The sequence below is a fragment of the Dermacentor silvarum genome, chromosome 7, assembly GCF_013339745.2.
Source record: "Dermacentor silvarum isolate Dsil-2018 chromosome 7, BIME_Dsil_1.4, whole genome shotgun sequence".
Taxonomy (NCBI): domain Eukaryota; kingdom Metazoa; phylum Arthropoda; class Arachnida; order Ixodida; family Ixodidae; genus Dermacentor; species Dermacentor silvarum.
The window spans coordinates 29680565-29702448 of record NC_051160.1 but is presented as its reverse complement, the minus strand read 5'-3'; the positions used below and the strand labels follow the sequence as shown (position 1 = coordinate 29702448).

The following is a 21884-nucleotide window of genomic DNA, read 5'->3' as shown; positions in this document are numbered from 1 at the left end:
CACCACAGGTTTTCTTCAAAGCACACGCACCTTTTTTGCCTTTCAGCTTGACACGCGAGCCGACAGGACGACCCTTGGCACCTTTTGAGCGCCTTCCAGTATCTGAAGAAAAAAGATGCGGGAAAAAAAAATTGTGGCTATAAAATTCTGGCCATAGCACATGAATGGGTGATCTTTTGCTCGCAGGTGAAACCCCATAACCACTGAGCTTCAGTGGCATGCTGTTTGGAACAAGAGTTAGGCATTGTGCTCATAAAGTATTCAAATTGTGCATCACTCCAATCACTCAACTTGGCAGATAACAAGAGCTCTGCAATTCTCATGTACCGCAACATAACTGGAAACATTCAAAAATTGTGCAGAAGAAACACAATGACGCAAATAACAATTCAAGTTAGTTAACTACTGACCATTACACTTTGCTATAAGTGATACACTAAATATTGTCTTACGTTTTGTCGTAGTAATGGAAAGCTTTCTGCAACAAAACAAGCAATTCAGCATCAGCTTTGTAATTTGTCACAAATTCTTTGACCTACTGTATGTACTTCTCTGTAAACACAGCGCAGACTTCAGAGACCAAAAATTGCTGCTCATAGCAGGAATACTTAAACCACCTCCATGCCAGCGGTTATAAGAAAAGTAATTCATTCTGGATATTAGTATGGCAAGAGCTCAGCCACACGGCAGCTGCAACTTCCCTTACTATAGTGCGAGATCTGCTGTGGCGGTTGTGGCCCGAGCTTTACAAAATTGTGTACAACTTTGTTTGCAACAATACCACGACTGGTTATTGCCAATGGCGGCTAGTGGCAGGTGTGCGGATATTCAGGCTGGGCAAGCTACCACCGGCTCGGATCTGGAGCGAGCTCCACAGTATTGCAAATGAAGCCGCAGAATAGGGTGTGTTCCAATGCTGGCCACCATCGACCGTTCGTATAAATCATGCAATCATCATTACCGTCATCGTCGTGCTGCTTCTGTCGTCACGCACACACACACACAACAGTCTACGGGACAGCTAAAGGCTCGTTTGCACTAGGCCGACCCAACAATGACGCCGGGAAGAGAACGACAAGACAACACCGGTGATCGGCCAACTAGTCAGCAGACTGAATCGCTGAGAGGCACTCTGTCACATTAGGCCAACAATGCTACCGACGCAACCGACGACAGCAAGTCGTCGCAGGGCGTCAGGCATTTCTTGACGCCAATACCGACAAAACCATTCTGCAGACTGTCGTTTGGCCAGTCTTCGTGACATCGGCCCCATAGAGCGAAACATCACACCGACAACAAGATTGCCGCAGCAGCTGCGATTTTATATATACTTAATAGTGCTCAAAATTAAAGGAAACATACTTGCGAAGTTGAAATGCATGATCAGCCCTTGCCAGCAGTCCTGTGTCGAGCTAGGGCCAGTGCCAATTTTTGTTCAGCGGAGAACCTACCTGCAGCCGAGGGGTTCGTGCACGTATACTCCCAACTGTGGGCTTCACCTAATGGCCCGGTCACGCTAGGCCGCTACGTCGTTGATTTTGTTCTCTCGAGTTCAGTGTAGTTAACTTCTGCCCCTAGCAACATGAAATAGACTGCTCTTGACTTCGTACAATCCACACAAAAGAAACGAGAAGCGATGAACACAGCACGGAAAGCGAGAAACTGCAACCAAAATCAGCATATCAGTCCATATCATATCACACCAGTCATATCAGTGACGCTGTTTGTCACCAGGAATCTGTATGTTTTGCAGATATGACAGCGCTAATAATCTCAGAGGCTATGTCCAGCTTATATAGCTGCCTTTGTTAGGCCTAATGAGCTGAGAATGGATCTCGGAAACAACACCAAGTAAGTCGTCGCTAGTCGTTTGTCGTCGGAGCATCATTACTCAATTTTTCAAAAGCAAACATAGGTAGTAGAACCCCACTGTTACGTTCCCGGGTGCTGCGTTTTCCCGGCTGTTACGCCGTTTTCGGGCGGTCCCGGCATTGCTCCCACAGGAACCAATGCATTGTTAACCCCGCTGTTGCGTCGCCACCCCGCGACGGTCCGAGCGGCCATGTTGACTTTTCATGTCACTTGGCTTGGTGGCTTGACGATGGGATTGCCCGCCCAAAGTGCCGGGGGCTACACCTATGACGTATTTTCTGTTTCCACCAGCAAAAGCATGGCCTTTGAGATACGTATTTGCTATCTAAATATGGTTTCTATGACGCGTTGGGGGGCCTAAAATTGGTTTTGCCGGATAGCTGTTCCGCATCAAGTCCAAGGGCGATAACGCCAAGGCCGCGCGCCGTATGCGCAAGTGAAAGCGTGCGAGGGCTCGCACGCTTTCACTTCGCTCGGCTCTCGCACGCGCGAAGGAGAAAGGCGAGGCGGAATCGCGCTTCTGCCGCGCACGAGGCACGGGGGGAGGGGTTTCTGCGGCGCCGTATCTTGATATGCGACGTGGAAAAAAAGTCGCGCCCGCGCGGCGTCGTACTCCGGCATTAACTGCGTACTGCACAGACGCGCGCGGTCGCGCGCAACCTTTATAGATACTTTTTCGTTGGTCGCGCGGGCCATATCTTGAAAGCGATCTGCGTTGGGGGCAGTCTAAGTAATTTAGGTGCTTTGGCGGCATGTAGTTTTCTGTGTGCTTTTTTTTTTTTCGCCGCTCAGTTTCCGCTGAAGCTGCTGCGGCGCTTCCTCACGCCAGCGTTGATAACGAGTGTCCGCGCTCACCGAGTGTGATGTGTTCATAAAACAACTATCATTACTTTGTATAGCTGTCTGACAATTTGCTATCGCAATCGATGCTTCGGCTTTCGGGCGAAACTGCAACTTTTCTTTTTCAAACGTAAGAATTCAAAGAAAATTGTGTGCAGTTCCCCACTACTTTAATTTCTCAATTTTTCCTGTTTCTCTGCTCTGGCGTTTCCGGCTCGTTGAAAAACGTATCAGCGGGGTTGTACTGTACCAGTTGGAGGCGATAGTACAAAACAACGCAGGATGACGACTTCATCGATCAGAAGTGGCCGGCTTTCGCCTCGAAGGCACCGTATGGCTGCGTCGTTGCAGTGTGAAAAGAAAATTGGCCAACTTTTTGCCGATGAGTCCGTTCTCGCCGACGCTTCGCCGACACGGCCGTCAGCGATCCGTCTGCAGACTGTTAGCGTTGGTGCCGTGTGACAGGGGCACCAAGAGGACGGAAAACGCTGTCGCCAACAGTCGGCAGCCCAAAATTGGTGTCTGTCGGCCTAGTGTGAACGAGCCTTAAGGAGACGGCTTTGAGCCGAAGTAATGAAACCGTCTTCAAGACGTATGGAAGATGCTTTGCCAATGTAATTCTACCTCGTGGCAACATGGAAAAGCGAAATACACAATCTGTATTTAAACTCTTTGCGTCCGCGAACCTACAAACTCACAACTTTACAACTTACGAGGCGCACATTAGCGCATTAAACGCATAGGAAAGCGTGACTACGTTATCTTGTCGGCCCAAGATGACCTTCCAGTCGAGTTTCCAAGCCTTACGCTCAGCTGTCGTCTTGTTAGGACAGCAAAGTCAGCTGCATCGTTTTTGACTTCGATGCGGTCTTCGCAAAAACACCCTTCTTTTAATTCTTTGTCAGAATTGGAACTAGACTTACGATGGCTGCTGCCCCCTTAGCCGTCCACTTTGCAGTCTATGGCAAGTATTGGAACACAGTCATAGTACGAATACAGTTAAGTGTACCTTAACATTCAGTGCTATATTCATCCTCTTTACCAACGCACCTCTATTTTATTTTATTTTTTCAATGCCAGCGCAATCGCTCGCTCCCCAATGGGAGGAGCCGTTGGTGCGCCTTAGTTCACCGAGCGGCCGCGATGTGACGCTACCCAGATCATACTTTTCTGTAAAGGGCTTAACCCTACAGTGCAAAACAACGGGGCTGATTTTTTCAAAGCATTGGGGTTTAGGGACAGTGGAGGCAAATAGACTTTAAGCGGGTAGAAATAACCAAACGGAGGTTAGCTGATTGGTGGCTAAAATCAAGGCAGGGGTGAAATTTCACCCACCACAAAGTACAAAATGTTATAGTCACGGCTAGGTGGCGTATGCCACCGCCCGATTTAAAGGGTTCAGCCTCATCCATCCATCCAACTTGTGCACAGGGCGCCCAGTGATCCGCGCTTAGTGTTGCCTCCTGTCTTTTTTTTTTTTTTCTGTGACGTAACGGCTAGGGTGCAACACTTGCGCACCCCCCCCCCCCCCCGTACCCCGATACAAACGGGAACGCCAGATCATCATCATTCAATAAATTCACTGGAACCTGGAAAGTATGCAACCGCCGGAGCGCGTGCGCAGGCAACACTGTGCTGTTGCCAGATTTAGTCCAACCGTATCTCGGGCGGCAGCAGCTCAGCTATGTAGCTTCGCTTTCAGCAGTTTATATTATTGCAAATAGATACATTTAATCGTCCTTTAGATAAAAGATGTGATTGTGCATCTAATATGTGTGCTAAGCAGTACAGGGAAGTACGATCAGAAGATTTTTACAGGCGCCACATTGCATGAAGCGAGACCAGTGACAAGTACGGGCACTCGAGCGGGGGTCCTTTCGTTTGTTTTCCTTCACGATAAGTTTTGTGCTCGTTGTAAAGTTTTCCACGGAGTATGCTGATTTGCTTAAAAGCGAGCATAATTAAGCAACGTCACTCGTGTTTTAAGTATCTTATACGTCGCAGGCCTACATGAACCTCGGGTTTGTTTACATTGACTGCTTTACCTTCGTAGCTAATACCCCTGTCAAGCGGGCAAGTTAAGTGCACTTACGAGGAGTGCACTTCGGGACCTTGAGTGACACTTTAGGCTACGCGGTTCTAAATGGGCAAACAGAGCGCACTCGCTGGAGGAAAAAAAAAATGGCGAAAGACTACGAGCGCGTTTTGTGAAGATGTAGATTAAAAAGAAAAGTACTTCTAAAAAGTGATTGTTTTACGTTGTATTATTAATAAAAACAAACTTAATCTATGTTTTTTCAACAAAATACGAAAAGATTTTTTTATTATGAATAAGGCAAGTCAATGCCGGCCAAGAACAATGCCTAGCCAATCCAGAATGACAGCGGCGTGCGAAGAGGTGTCATTTGATCCTGCTAGAACAGATAATAGCGCGTTTTAGCCTATTTGTGCGCAAGAGCTGTTCAACCAGTAAAATGAACTTCTGTGCCCCCTTTTTCTGCATTACATTTTGTACCATTGAAACCGCTGGCAGCGACGCTACGCACTCGGCCAGCAAAGTGCGTTCCGTGAATGCACTTCGACCGGAGTGACACTCTCCGTAAGTGCACTATTCGCGCGTTGCGAAGAAGGCGAGCAGCTCTTCCTCGGGTTTTCTAGGCTTGCTACAGTGAAGAACGACTCGATGGTTGTCGCAGTGGGCCCTGTGAAATCCCCAAGCAAAGCCGTATTTCGATTAGCTAGATACGATATAAATTACATGTACTCGGAAAGTGAAACTGCGCGCCACCCGTTCTAAATGGCAAACGAACCCGATGCTCGTGTGTCACAGCATTTTTTTTAAGGCTTACTAGTTATAAAGCGCTGCCACGCATCGTTTATAAGCGCGTCTAATCGCTTTATAACGTTGCTAGTACTGATTTACCTGAGCTCGAAACGATTGATACAGATCGACTTCGACTGTCCCCGACGGGCCGCTATCGCGTTGTTTTAAGCAGTAATAAACAACAGCACATGAGAAAAATGTATCTTTTATTATTAAACACTGACAGGTCAATTTATCTGTATCGCAGTGATTTTCTCACTACATTATGTTATTGTTGACACAGTCGCCCGCAATCCGACGCTCTTCAAGCCACATTAAGCTCGGATCTGCATATTTCTGAGCATCTCCTCGCTTTTATTGCGCAACAAACACCGCAGCCCGCAAAGAAAAAAACTCGCGAAGAAACTTCTTGATCACATCATGGCATTTAGGCAGTTCGATGATACCGCAAAGCTTCTCAGCTCTGCGATATCAAAATTCAGCTGGTGGAAGCGAACTTGTCGTGCTTTATCCGGTGCAGCCAGACAGCACGGCTCCTGCTGTCGCTCTTTCCGCTTGGTATAGCGAAAAGCGCTTTTCCGAACTACCGGCGATTGCTACACCCAAAAGCGCAGCACCCGGGCATTTCCTTTTGTTTTAAGTATACGAAAGTTACATATGGCCTAAATTACACAAAATGCAAAATGCGACTTCGTCGATGGCTCATACGCACGTCATGTGTGAGCGATGCCTTTGTCTGCGCGTCCGCTCCGGCGCGGCAGTGGACCATCTATGGCTGAATGTGATCACATGACGGCAACTGACCAATCGGCGGCGCGGCGGCGAAGAGAAAAGGGCTGCGGTACTTTCCAGGTTCCAGTGACTTTAGGTACAACCGCTTGCGTCACGCGTGCGCCCCTGCAGTTCTGGAGGAGATGCGGTAGACACCGCGTCTGTCAGGATTACTCCGACTTCCGTCGTGAGGCGCCACCCAGAGGGTACTCTCCCCCGCGACCGTAAAGCAGGAGCGAACGAAAGCTAGCCGACAGGGGAGAGTAGGAGAGGTCGATAGGAGAGGGTGGTGAACCGTTGGATCGGCTGAATCTGGCTGGCATTGAAAAAATAGAGGAGGCGCTGTCCTTACCGTATCATCACTACTTGGAAGAAGTTGAAATAACTTATGTCTCCATATGTAGTTGCCATGACTAGAGGAGCTATAACAAAGTTAGGTATTACACGACAGTTGTAACCTGGCCTTGTAAATATTGCATTTACCGTAATGCCTTAACACAGGAGACAGGAATGACGGGATCAGCAGCAGTGCCAGTACAGGTGTGTTGTGACAATTTAACTAACATTTTCGTGTTGCACGACTATTTCTGCCACAGGAAAAGTCTACATACATAATTGACTGTAGCTATGAGCCCCGATGGCTAGTTTGTTCATATTTTATCATTTGTACAGCCCAACGAGGACAACACCACAGCAAGACTGGACAAGCCCAAATTCAAAAGTTGCTAGTTCGAGTTAGTCCCGTCTTTTTTTTTTTTTTGTGGTGTCATCCTTTTTAGCACAATACCCATTATAAGTTAGTGACTGCTGCGGCTGATGCCTTTATGCCAACTACTAAGCAGCACATAGCCTGTCAATGCATTACTTTTGTGTGCAGCAGTTAAAGTAAGTGCCACAAGGAGCCACCATCTGCAGTGTTTCCGCACTCTGCAAGTGGTAATATGCATACGAACCGGCTAAAAGTATCTAATAGGCACATTATTTTGCTTGCTAACAATGCCACTTCGCAACAAAAAGTTCCGACAGCCACACAAACCAGAATCTGAGTCTTCGTCCTCCTCCATGTCGACATCCTCTTTCTGGCTTGTTCGGCGGCGACCCCGGAAGTTCGTGGCCGGCGGCGAGGCTTCGGATAGCTCTTCCTCTTCCTCCTTGCCCACAAAGGACACATCCACTGCTCCAACCACGATAGCACGACAGAACGGGAAGAGGCATGAGCGCAGAACAGCACATAGCTGACGAGAAATGTGGCATTACCATCACCAAACTGTAACATCATCACTTCTCCTGACCGTTTTACAAGCCTGCATTGCTTTTCATAAAGCATGTCTACAATAAGAACTCTGGCATATGGCTCACCGTCATGTGCAGACGCAACACCAATGGGCTCAAAGACGGCCCATCTAGCTTTTACAACCTGCCAGCGTGCACTTTTAACACTTTCGTACAATCCGTCACCACAACATGCCCCACATAGTTTGTGTCATACATAACAGGTAATGCGGCAACGGCTGGAGAAACCTTTCAGGCTACCTGTATTTACGACCCCCCCCCCCCAAAAAATAGTGCGTGCTAGACGAGAGTAAAGAAATAGAAATGTGCTATGTAATTTGGCGCACCACTGACTTCGTACATTTGAAGCAAGTGCCACATACAAGACAACACCGATATGAACCTATGAACCAGGGAACAAGTGTAGTGACTTGTTCGTACAACCACACTGCTGGCACTGCGACACAGTGCACCAACTGCATTTGTGACCAAAACACATCACAGACTGGAAGCTCAAGGCATACAAACAATATGTTACTTGGCGTACTGTGAATGCCATACGTCACTAATTCTAATATACCAAGAAGTTAGTCGGTGAAGTGTCGCAGATGAAAAGTCAGTTCCCAACTAAACTGATGGAGCGATACATTGGTATGAGCGCATTAATTACATAGCTTTTAAAAAGGCCTGCTAAGTATGAAAACGTGTATAGGTGGATGAGAGCAAGGGTTCCCTCACGTTTATGCAGCTCACGCCTCTCTTTCTTCCCTCTCTACAAAAGCTAGACTCGCCTGCCATGCTGCTAGTTCGCACAACCGCTACTCGGCCCACCTGTGAAGTGAAGCTGTTGCACAGCGCTCGATACTAGCAATGTGGGGGCGCGTGGACGCATCTGCAGTTCTGACCAGCTCGTTAAAGCCATACTGCACTAATTTTAGTTTCTTTATTCAATTGGCCCCAGCTGGAGAAAGCACTTCTATTTCTATATTACGAAATTACATTCCAAGTATACAACCAAGGATGTTTCCCCCCTTTTGTACACACCCAAATACAGTAGAACCTCGGTGATACGAATCTCGCGGGGTCGCGTGAAATATTCGTATCACCAAAAATTCGTGTCATCAAAACATACACAAGATAAAGAAAAAATGAATTTATTTTTAGCAGAAAAAATTCCTAATAGTGGAACCCCGTTGATATGTTCCTCGCTGCAGCGTTTTCCCGGCTGCTGCATCGTGTTTTCTCGGTCCCGACCTAAATCCTACATTTACTTCCCTGTATTCAGATGCCCTTGACACGTCGTCATTCTGTAATTTTTCTGCATCTTAGGTTGCGTTTGAATGTGGTGGTCACGTAAATTTAGTGGTGCAGCCAGCTTGTTAGTTGCAACAAGTGACAGGTGCGTTGCAACAAGCGACCGGCACGTTGCCGATACAGCACGGGCGCGCCGGCGCCGTATTGCATGCCTATCTTGAAAGCGATCTGCGACATGCGCAAAGTGCACGGGCCTCATCCTTCAAAACAATCTGCGATGTTGACAAAGTACGCCTAGTGTTGGATACCTTAGTATGCGCTGTGTGCTTTCGACGTTTAGTTCGCGTTGAAGCGTGATGCAGCCGCTGCTACCGCGCTTCCTTACTCCAGCGTTTTGACAGCGAACACCTGTGGTCATCGAGCGAGATGGGTTCATGTTTACCTGTGCACGCGTGACACCGTGCTTGTTAATTTAGTTGGTAAGCGAATGTTTACAAGTTTATACGGCCGATAAAACTACTATCCTCACTTCTTACAGCTGTTTACGAATTTGTTATCGCAATCGTTGCCTCGCCTTTCGGGCGAAACTGCTACTTTTTTTTTTTTTCGCGGTCCCTTGAAAATCGTATCAACGAGGTTCTACTATCCGTGTGCGTTTTCTTCTTGTCCAAATCAGTCAACGATTGCCATCCTGGAAGGTGTAAAAGTGGGCGCGCGTGATCTCGCGAATCTTTTCGCACGCCACTGAATGCCTCAGCACATCGAGTGCAGGAAGCGTTTTGCCCGCCGTGGCTGCGGTCGTCGTCGCTGCAGCGGCCCTCGTCTTCTTTCTCACTGGTCAAAGCATCAGCTAGGCTGTGATGTGGTCCGGTCCGCTCGACATGGAGACCAAAGAGAGATTGCACAGCTGCGTGACGTAGCCAGCTGCTTAGCGACTATGGATCCCGCCCAGATCCCGCTGAGCCGGCTTGTCTGTGCCGGTCGCTCCGCTGGCTCAGGCCGCCGCTGCCACCGCCTCTGTTGCTCACGCAGTTCGTATGATCCGCAGCGGCTGCGGCAACGCGCTCGTAACAGCCGATGTTTTTCCGCATTAAGAGCAATGCATTTCTCGGCCGGGGAATGTTACGAATTCGTATCACACCGAAATTCGTACTAGCCGTGATCGTATCACCGGGGTTTTACTGTATTAGCGCATGCTGTGTTATTGCCCTGCTCACAACTCGGCAGTCTGCCAGTCCTGAGTGAAGCCTACCTCAACTTGCCTCTCTTTTCAAGTAGACACTTGTCAGAACACGTTTATAGATTGAATTATAGACTTGATGAAGTATTTAGCGATGCCCCTCGGAATTCGCTATCTCAATCATAGTTGCTCTCCAGGAGTTCTGACTGCAATCAGATTAAGTGAAAATTGAAATTAAACAGATGTCAAGATAAAAAACAACACAATTGAAAGATAAATTATGCCTAACGACTCAACTACACTTTCTTTAATGTGCCGATTAATTCTGTTGCCTGAAAATATAATTTAAACGCATTTGCTGCACTTTCAACATCTTTAAGACAAATAACAGATCAGATTTCAAATCCTGAATTTTCCAGAGCACTCTGTTGCGTTTACAAATATGAACTTCGTGCATAAACTTTGAAAAGTACTTCAAGTGCGGTAATACTATTGCTTAGCTTCACGCATATAGTGCTTGGAAAGCAGCAAGCCCACTTTAGAATTTGTGTATATCATTACTATAAAAACAACAAAATATGACAGAACACATTACATAACATACTTTCGTTAGAAGCAGCACGCAGACGTCTATTGTATCTTTTAAGCTGTCTTAACTAACATGCTTGGCCATTTTCACCCACCTCAGAACACAGGCCTAATCAGAAGTGTCTTAGTATGTATTCAACCTGTTTAAAACATTATCCTTCTCAATTAGTGCATCTCATTTCGAGGCATCTTATAGGTGTCCACAACTGTACACGAAGCACATGAAGGGAATAAACTGAGCAATTGAATGGATTGATAAGCTGAATATTACTGCAGCATGCTGAGCCACTAGGCAATATATACTAGCAAACATTGCGAAAAAAACCACTTGTACGTCTCGCAAAACTGCAATCAGGTGAGGCAGTAGACAAAATTAGGTCTTCCACTTCTCACACGGCGATCATTGATGTAATGATGATGACTGTTTAACTGACGATATGAGAATAGGTGCATTGAATTATTTTTATTCAATGGCTTCTTGCTTTCTCTCAAACGAACATCAAACCAAGTTTTAAAACATTTGAAAGCAAAATAAGAAAACTGTGTCAAAGTCCGGAAGAAAAAGTTAAAAATGCCACATTCAGTACATTGAAAGGGCTGCATAAAGAACTCAATAAAAACACATACAGCAAAAAAGAAAAAAAGTACTTCCCCCAAACAATTATCTTTGTTACTTCCAGATGTCCCAAATGGCAGAAAGAGGCCATATATTCTCAGTGCGCAGTACAATCCCCTATTACAGGGGAAGACCAGACTGGGAATAAAATGCAATGTAACTATACAGTCGAACCCACTTATAATGATCCCAGATATAACGATTTATTGGTTATAACGACCTAATTTCTCTGCAATTACGAATTTTTTAACCCTGCCTATTGAAGTTACGCCCAGATATATATAACAAACATTGTCAAATGCGCCGTATGGTTGCAACAAATACTTCAACCCCAGTTACGGTAAAAGGAGTGCGCACGTGAAGTTCCGAAGCACGAAAGTGCGACCGAACTGACACACTCCGTGCTCCAGTCCAACTGTGACATAGATACGACCACCAAGACGAGCAACTCCATGCACGCATTTCAGAAGCCACGAAGAAAGCCACTTGCTTTCAACCATGCCAGGTAGTATAGGCATGTCTCCAGTGTGTTTCAGGACGGTACAGAGTACGGCGGCTGATCGAGCGCACAACTGCACTCTTGTTTTTGCATATCCATGAGGTACTAGATGCACTGCGCTTATTTCGACAATTTCAACCAATTCGGACGAACAGCTGCTCAACCGTTGCCATCTTATCATTGCTGTCGATATTCATGCGACTGAAGTCGGCATGAATGCTGCACGACACGGCGCCATCACATGGCTGGCATGCAAAGCTGCAAAGAGTCTGCGGCTACTACGTCGTTATCAGAAAATCATGGTTCATCTACGTTCTGTTTATGTCATCGCTGATGATGGTTCGCTATGGCATTCTACCTTTTTAACTTCATACCTTGTTGGCCGAAGCGGCATAGAAAACCTAACTTTACAGCTCTTGGCGTGTGTGGCCGATGCTGCAGCCCTAACGGCAAGACCTCTGCAAAATGCCGTCACGCTGCGGCAGAGTTTCCGCTTCCAGCCAACTAGAATGTTTTGCAGAATTAATTCGTGTTCCACTAATCGTAAAATATAACACAACCTCTCGAAGAAAAAATGGCGGCGGCTGTGCTCGTAGTTTAGAAATGGCATGTGACCGGAACTGGCTGGGCACAGTTTTGAACAAGCTACGACGCCGCGTTTTGTCCTTTAGACAACGCTTTCTACGGAAACGTGCAGCTAGATGCGGCAAAGTGTCAGGAACAAATATTAAGACACTGAAAATGCGACTTTTGGACCAAAGTAGTGTTGAGTTGCAACTGCTGACGCCAGCGTTAACGTAGTTACTTTTTGCACATTTAGAAGAGCGAGTTCACATATAACGGACTACTGATACAACAACCACTTTGAGTTCATTATAAATGGGTTTGACAGTCTTCCTTTCATGCTTCGCATGCATGCTGCAGAAGCTTCACAAGTAGTGTGGCCACAGTAGTCTCACTCCACGCATTGCCGAGTGCCGTTATTGATCTGAGACACCTCCTACAAAATAGCTACTTCAAATGTACAGTACAACCTCGTTCATACATTTCCGAAAAGAAAAAGGAAGAAAGAAAGAAGAACAAAAATTGCAAGAAAATATGTACCAACCGGGTCAATGTACGATCCACAGGCACTAAAATTTTTTGGAAGACTCAGCTGTAGTTGACATATATGTAATGCGAAGCGTTGCACTAATTATTGGGGGACACCGACGTGACCCTGGAATATGATGCCGCCAGAGCGAAATGCAACACTTTTCATGCCACCTGCAGCAGGAAACGGCAGTGCATTTTGGTTATAGCCTATTAAAAGCGTGCGGTACACTTCGCATGGCATCGCGCTGTTGAACAGATAGGTGAAGATAATTATCACAGTAGGGTTGGTGGCGACAGCCATGAATGCAGCGTGCAACAGATTTGTTGGTACCGGAATAGGAAACCGAGTGCGCGCCGCGCTTTCACGTGAGATGGTCAGGAGTGTATTGCGAGGAAGCTGCTGTGGCGGGCATTTAGGTTCTTGTCGCACACCTCGGGCCTTTTCTTGTGTGCATGAAATCTAGCGGTGGGAAAACATACGGTTGCAGTTTGGCAATGCACCAAATGTTGGTGCTGGAAGATTGTGTCTTCCGGAACGTATGAACTGGTAAAAAGGAACAGTTCTTTTTTTTTTGTTCTCAATAGCAAACATTGGAACCGGGGAAAAATTGTACGTAACGGGATCTATCAACGAGGTTCTACTGTACATATTACAACTTGAACTAGTGAAATGTAAAGTTCGCCAAAATCATATATTTGTGCACCTTCGTGCTTCCACAAGTAACAAAACTACGTTTTGGGTCATGCATGCATGTGATGCACTGTGGCCACTGGTCGGAGAAAAGCGTCCCTCCTCTTGTTTGGTTCAGACCTGCGACTCCTTTCACATAATAATTATGTCATACTAGACTTAATGTTACACTGAATAACACAACGTATACTCGTACTGTTCATGTGTGAATCACTGTCGGGCAGTGAGACAAGTCTCTCTAGACTTCGTTACGTACGAAATGCAGTACAGTAAAGCCTATCGCCAGATAGTAAAGGCCAGTGAGCCACTGCCGGCAACGGCCGACTGGCCCTTCACTTTTTTCGCCGATAGGCCGCATATAGTAACGCACCCCTTTTATGCAGCCAGCACAAAGACTTCGTCACTAGAGCACTGACGTTAAAAATAAATAAGCAAAAATGGTCAATAGGGGTTGAAAATGCTAGAGGTGGCAGCACAGCAGTGCAGGAGGGAAACCGCCGAGAAATGTGGGGCAGCAGCGCCCCCTGTGTGCCGCTTAGAAAACCGCAACAACTGCAGCCAAAAGAGCCATGCACTACAACAGTAAGAGGAACAAAATGCAAAGGGGGGGGGCTCTTCCACACAAGCTTGCTAGTAGTCATTCAAAAAGACAAAGGTCACCAGTTCAACGCTAAAAAACCGACACGTTTTCTGAACACTAATACCCTAGTTACACTGACCAATAACCGCAATTTATACTCTTTAGGAGATGTGGATTACATTTCTTAACACTTGTTGAGAGGGGAACAATTAAAGCACATTCTTTCGTGAAGAAGTCCGTTTTACAAAACAAGTTCTCTTCCTTAAGGTTCTGAGCAAATATGGAAATTGAATTCAAACAATATTTTTCAAACTGTAACGAATCAGAAAAAAAAAATGCCATGCAGTTCTTTTTAAAGAACTCAAAGTTAAGGGCTAAGCTGAATGTCAGTTATGGCCTACCACAGTCCCGCTTGGGTGCTGGGACAGCACAGCTGCTATTAATCGATTAGTTGTAGTAACAGCAAGTAGTACTTATAACGTGATTAGGTATTTCTTGTAATTAAACACAATGGAGATTGGCTAAAGCTAAGGTTCCGGTTAACCATGGTTAGTATGCTCAGGTAACTAGGGTATAAGGTCAGCTACTAAGTCAACCTGGAAGACACTGACAGGGCTGGGAAATTACAGACATGCAGTTACCACAAACTGTGCACCACATGTTTCAGCAGAGGGGAATACATTTTTAGAGACAGAAGAAGGCAATTTTATTGGCAACACATAACCAGCCGAGGTGGATATCAGAATGTGTCATCTGTAGTGCACAATTAGCAGCCTAACATTTACAAAATTTGGGAAGCAATTGATTAATGCTGTTTAATGCCCCAATGCTGTATGTACTGTGGGCTATGCAAGGAAGACTGCAGTGGCGAGTTGTTTTTTTTTTTCTACATCAGCCCGCATAACAACGCTATCGAAATGCAGCTCTGCACACAGGTTGCAACAACATCTGAATTAGTTAATCCATAATGCCACTGCATGATTTGAAGCCATGCAGTGCTCAAAGCAGACTCCCATAGCCAGAACATCTGGCCTATAGCTTATAGTTCAATACAAGTTTCGAAACATTTGTCCCCAAACAGTGTGACGGGATAGACAAGCATTCCAAATAGCTTTCCATGGTGTGCAATGGCTTTTGGTGAGAATATGTGAGCTGCAAATGTATTCTGCTTCACATTCTGCGGACAGAAATATCAAAACTAGTGAGTGTCCAAGGATCTTCACGGAGCGGACACTGCTTTGCCATTGTCAGCCTTCGCCTCCGAAACTAAAAGAAAGGTCGTTAGAGCAGTTAAATTACCGTTTCATTGAATTAGATTGTTAATAAGCACCTGCCACTCAAATTCTTATGTCCCCAACCATAAATAATAAGTTGCCAGAAAAATCACCATGTCCTATGTCCTTTCCTCAATATCTTTTTATTTTTTCCCGACTCTGCTGAAAACATGGTACATGTGCAACAGCTTGGGCTACAACATAAACTACCTGGGTTGGCAGTTAAAACAATTTAAAGAACAAATAAAATAAATTCTACCTAAGCTGATAAGCCAGAGTGGGCTGTCCTAATGCAGCCAACTTGCGTGTTAGTAAAACATTAGTCAAATGATTATCAATTCCATGGCTTCAGCAGTCTACTCTGGCAAGAAACCAACCAGCTAGACCCAGCTCAGTAAACACTGTCCACCCAATAGGAAGAGAAATGTGTGAACTCCGAAGAAGAAGGGAAAAAAAAAAGGAAAAAAAAGAAAGAAGCCAGCAGACTTCCACAAAGCCTGACACAGAGGAAGTGAATTACCAAAACAGCTCCCAGGACAACCGACTTTGACAGCACGATGCCCAAACCTGTACCCAGGACCCGAAAGAAATCTAGGAAGGAGGAATGTGCCCAAACCAGCAAGATTTGGTTTTGCCGACTGAACATGCGCTATACAACCTCTTGAGATGCAACACGCCACTCGACAGAGGTATATACAAGGAAACAGTTGCCGCATGCTCACCGTAAGGAACAAAACAATAGGCAAGTCATGCCAAGAACATTACTGGGACAAGAATTACATTTCCACGACCAACAACTTAAATTGCTGAATTTATTGTCCGGAGACTGCACAGTGGAGGGCTCCGAATTGATTTTGACCCCCTGCGGTTCTTTCCTAAACCAAAGTACACGAGCGTTTCTGAGCTCCAACCGAACTGAAATGCAGCTGCTGCGGTCGGGAATCGAACCCGCGACGATGCGCTACATGTGCATCGTGATTAGGTATTTCTTGTAATTAAACACAATGGAGATTGGCTAAAGGGCTCCGAATTGATTTTGACCCCCTGCAGAGTGGCAAAGCAGAGTGGCAAAAGCAGAGTGGCATAGCCACTGAACCACCGCGCCTAGTAGGATTGACAACTAATAATGCCTCCAAGAAAGAAAAACTGTGCCTTTGATCACCGCCTTTGACGCTGAGAGATTAGTGCTTTTAATTACGTGGCATTTCAAAGATTGACCCGAGTTTCAGAATCGAGAGCAACACCTTTGCTACGAGGGGCAGTCCCATTGGCAGCTTTCAGTTTGACTTCAACCACCTAGGGTTCGAATGCAAATGCACGAGCATTTGTGTATCCTGCCATTACTGGAATGCGGCTGCCATGGCTGAGAGCCTACGCTAAGAATTTGTGTTAAGCAGCAAAACGTCGTAGCCACTGAACCACAAAGGCAAGTGAGGTGCCGAGTGCTTCCCTGGCCTGTCTCGCCACACATAACTCGCAAAAACTAGTGAACAAGATGGGCTGCATTGACTAACGATTCAAGTTCAGGCTGCATAGGTGACCTTTCCAACAGCTCAGAAGAAACTAGAAACCCCAGAACCCAAATCGAAGTGAAAGAAAATATGGCAAGAAACCAGATGCACACCAGGGTTCCTTCAAGCGAGGATGAGAATGCACTTCAGAAGTGAATTGCTACGAGTGAAACTTCCGTTTGTGTGAACTGGAATGGAGACAGTGCTTAAAAACAAACTTTTGCCCTTGCTAATAACACACTGCTCAGAGCACAGGTCAGCTAGTAGAAACACACGATCATGTGACCGACAGTACTGTGCATGCAATCTGCTTGATAACTGCTTCTACAATTGAGGGCATGAGCTTGGCCTGCAAAGGAGCAGACGCGCATCTCCAGGCTACATATATAAGGCGCCAGCCATTAGGCATGATTCTGACATGCAGGCAACAACAGGCAGACACCAACGATTGACGCATTGTGAAGCTGTTGCATCTTTAGACATGTCATCAGCGTCTGTCCCCACCACAGGTGATCAGGTCATGCCAGGGCCCTAGAGAATCATAAACTACGCCCCTTGCATTATGAACAAGGCCCGAAGGTGTTGGGCATTGCATGTTTGTGCCCCATAGTACCAGCAGTTACCAGCAGAAGGTCAGGATCGTAGTATCGGCCACACATTCGCATGTTGATACAAATGAAATCTGGGCTCTGTGCCTGGCAGGATCCGGGATGCATATTGTTTCGCCTGTTAGCCGCAATGGCAACATTACGCAACTGGCAGACCGGCAATGGACTTCCATGTTTGTATGCAATGCCTACAAGACAACATGCCGGGCATGCACGAAACGTTATCATTCTAGCTGTATCCAGGCTAAACATCAAGAAAACTCACAAGCATACAGGGGGGAAGTTAGGTTTTTCACATCAAGCACAAAGGAAACATAGCACAGCACCTACTTTCAACGAGCTGTGTGACAATGTGCAACCAGATGAGGTTCAAGATTTCGGCCATTCACAACAAAGAGCGCAGAGCGACTGACAGAGAGACACACAAAGGAGGTGGCGTATTTGCACAACCCTGGATCACATACACCGATATCATGCCACATTCACGCCGGCACCTCATTCACAAATCCTTTGGAATGCAGCCAAAGGCAGGGGGCATGAGTCTTGAGCATTTTGACGGCAGTTTTGAGCGCTTTCGTGGAGAGTAACAGCCAGGTGTTCCAAGCCTTTGTATGCCACTGGCTATCAACGTGTCCAAGTTGTACCTCAACTGGAGACGGATTCCCGCCAAAGGCAAAGGGGAAGTCTGGTCAACACCTCCTCGTGCCGTATTTCAATGCATTGCCGAAACGGTGGTACTCGTAACAAGACGTGCCCTCGCTAAATTTTGGCTACATTCCACGGAAGAAACGATACACAGTTAAATGCTGCATTCACCAGCCGGACGGAATCGCCAAAGCGTTTCCACAGACTAAATAAGACTTGGCTCACTGGCGCCAAATCTCGCCATGCAAGAGGGCTGCGAAGACTAGAGCTGCTGGCGGTGGCATCACGCTGCATCCACAGAATGAATTGGCGATTCTGTCCGTCCAGTGAATCTACCTTACAAGACTCTCGGGGGAGGGGTTGGGAGGATCCACACAGGCGAAGACACAAGCAACGTGGGGGGGTAGCCGTAGAGTAGCACGTAGCTAAGAGTGCACCCAACCAGGCCACACACAGCAGCTAGCCAGGAAGTAGCAGCGGAAAGGTGCCAGGAGTAGTCAAAACACCGACACACGTTATACACGTTGGGAGTAAGGGAGGAAAGAAAAAAAAAGAAAAGAAAAAACCACCAGACACGCAGACGCACAGCAGACTGGGATGATAGAAGCAATGCGGAAAGTAGGTGAAAAAAAAAAAAAAGAGTGACAGGGGGATGAAAAAAAAAAAAAAAGCAGCGAGAGAAACGGGTGGACCAGTGTACCGAGAATACGAACCTCCGTCCATGGTTAGTTGCCGAGGATCTGGAATATCCATACCATTCTCCACATTGAGGGCCCTCTGCAGGATATTGAGCGTGCGCTTGCGTTCCTCGTCCGGCAACAAGTAGCGGCCCCTGTCCACACGCCGCATCCGCAGGTTGGTCAGCACGCACTCAAAATCTGTGCGGGAAGTCCAACGTCAGTGGTGAAGAGCCCATCCGTGTTACATTGCTATAGAAGCTGTAGTGTGGAAGAAGGAGCGAAACTTCAAAGAACGCGAAAGACAAGAGCTAATGATACTATGATGCTACAAAAGGTGGTCCATAAAAAGATGACAAACAAGCTTGAACAAGAAAACTCGGCAAATATGACTTGTCATGCAGGTACTGTATTTGCTCGATTCTAGCGCACACTTCTTTTACAGGAAAATTTACCGCTAAATGGCATGCACATTATAATAGAGTATAAAACGAGCCGGCTGTAGTCTCTTATACTGATTCGCCTTCTGACAGCGTGCCGTTGCCCGATGTCAGCACCGTCGGTGAAAGGAAGGAGTCCACTAGCCATCTAACGCATTTCCTGCGCTTTTTCCCGAACTTGTGGACGGTGTAGTACTTCAGATACAGCGGCATATCCCACATTTGCACAAGTCTTTATCCACTCCCAAAATGACGGCACATGCGAACGATGGGCAGGCGTGCAGGGGCCAATGAGAAGACTCATTTTGCCACGTGATGACAAACAGCCAATGATGGGCTCGCATTCCTTTACTGTTTTGTGCTTTTGTCTGCACTGAGACGATGGCCGCGTAATGGCAGATGGCTACGAAATGTGGCGGTAGTGCAAATGGGCGTATTTTGTGATGTTTTCGCGGGAAACCACGTTGAGTTCGCCTGTTCATTTGACCATTTCTTAAAAACTATGAGTTTCAAGGCCCGAAACTTCGGATATGGGTGGAAGGGACCCCAATAATTACGAATATTACAATATTGAAAATTTCTTTCGTGATTTGTTCGTCCTAAAGACCCACGTCCACCCTTAATAAGAGAAGAGCATACTATGCCCCTCGATTCATAGGTACCCACGTTACTGATAGCTAACAAGATTCTTGTTAAGTAATGTGAATAGCCTGCTGAGCATGTGCAGCCCTTTGTTTCTAGCACAAAATTTGTAAGCGTAACAGTCTGTGTTAAATTTTCAGATACAGTCAACGTCCGATTTTTCGGACTCCCTAGGGGCCGTGAATATGTGCGAAAAAAAAATGAATGCATGCTTTTTACTGCCCCCAAGGGCTCAAATTGCCACAGGCACGTTCGAAATGGCTATGAAGGTCTGCCAGTACACTTACTAGGCGTATCGTGCTCGTACTGTGCTTGGAGGCGGCGGGTGCGCACGTGTATAATTAAGGAATACATACAGTGACAATTGCCCCTTCCTACTCTTGATGTGCTTCACTGCCTAACACTGCTGTATTGAAGTGAAGCTGAATTTCGGGAACTGGCATTATGCAACACGTTGTGCTTCCAGAGTTTCTAAGACATTGGCGAGGATTCCAAAGGTGGAGTTGACGCCACTGCTAACAGCGGCGAATTGTTTCAATGAGAAACAAGGCACCTAACAGAAAGAAGCTTGGTAGCGAACATAGTAGCTAGGCCGAGTCTTTGCCACGGGGGTGGCTACGGCTGCCAGCGGATCTGCGTGCGACACTGCCAGTTCGAGGAGGCGAGATAATCAAAATGGAGGCGGTGGTGGCTTTGATTAATGCCATTTCGAACCTGCGGTCACGTAAAAAAGTCAGCAAAATCAGTGAAGCAATTATGGCGAACATTTTTTGCGTCATAAATTTCAGACGTTTTTATACATCGACTATGAGGTACATGGCGGTGCTGCGAAATCGTCTAAATTATCGGGCATGTCCGAAAAACCAAGCCTCCGGAAAATCGGTCGTTGACAGTACTCGATTTGATCTTTTTTTTTTTACTTCTTAATTCAATTCAATATCAAATTTGAAATATACTATTCGCACACTCCTAGTAATTGGTAATGTTTGCTTTTCTTTTTTGGTAATCCAAAGTGAACAGGCCGAACGGAGCCATAGGCTCCCGGTAGTTTTTCCCTTAAAATCTGAGCTATAAGAAACATATGATACATGCTGTACATTTCCGCTGCCCTCGCATAGAGAATGTATGGACTTAGAAACCCAGACAGCTACGGTGTGGTGCCTTGCAATCTTTTGGTTCCTTGGGACATTCTAAGATGAAGAAAGACAAGAGCGACTCACCCGTGTTATCGTAAAAGTCAGGAGCGTAAATATCTGGCTCGCTGTCATTGTTCAGCCACTGGATCTTGAAGCGCTTGCTGCTCTTGTAGACGTTCTGTGCAGTGCGGCACACGTAGAAGCTCCCTACAAGAGAGCAACAACACATTCCCATACTGTCATCATCACCAGTAGAAGGCACACCACAGGCAAGGAGAAAGTGGACGGATGAATTGGCTTCCGAGGTTTTATGTGCCGAAACCACGATTTGATTATAACGCACGCCGTAGTGAGGGAGGACTCTGGATTAAGTTTGACCACCAGGGAGTCTTTACGTGCACCCACTGCGTGGGACATAGGCGTTTTTGCATTTTGCCCCCATCGAAATGAAGCCACCATGGCCGGGATTTGATCCCGCGACCTCGTGCTTAGCAGCGCAACACCACAGCCGCAAAGCCACTGCGGCGGGTAAGGAGAAAGTGAAGCCCTGCTTTTCGCCCCCCACAGAAGTTTCAGAGTTAGTACTAAGCATTTTTTTTAAGTAAAAAAACTTCTTTGCAACAAAACTGTGACATAAAGCCCTTGCAATAGGTTCTACTGCCGACTTAAACATGCTCTCACTCTTCGTGAAGCCTCTTGTGTTTGCTATGGCACGGCATTGATGATGTACAGTGGAATCTCGATGATACGATCACGGCTAATACGAATTTCCGGATGATACGAATTTTTCTGTGGTCCCGGCTGAGCCTCATTACTTTGCAACATGCTAGAACGGTTGTTATGAATCGATTTTCAACCCGCGTCGGTTG

General features: G+C 46.4%; 1 protein-coding gene across 18 annotated transcripts in view; it reads right to left on the bottom strand.

Annotated features, from left to right (window-relative positions):
* The window catches only part of LOC119457844 (poly [ADP-ribose] polymerase tankyrase), a 126234-nt gene that overhangs the window by 90929 nt on the left and 13421 nt on the right, over window positions 1-21884 (bottom strand). For 17 of the 18 annotated variants that reach the window (XM_049670489.1, XM_049670490.1, XM_049670491.1 and 14 more), the window contains exons 6-9: window positions 21100-21222; window positions 18834-18998; window positions 7344-7481; window positions 31-102 (exon numbers count right to left, since the gene is read on the bottom strand). In XM_049670489.1, coding sequence (XP_049526446.1) covers window positions 31-102; window positions 7344-7481; window positions 18834-18998; window positions 21100-21222 — 498 coding nt within the window. The remainder of the gene's footprint in view (window positions 1-30; window positions 103-7343; window positions 7482-18833; window positions 18999-21099; window positions 21223-21884) is intronic. The other variant, XM_049670494.1, reaches the window with a different exon arrangement.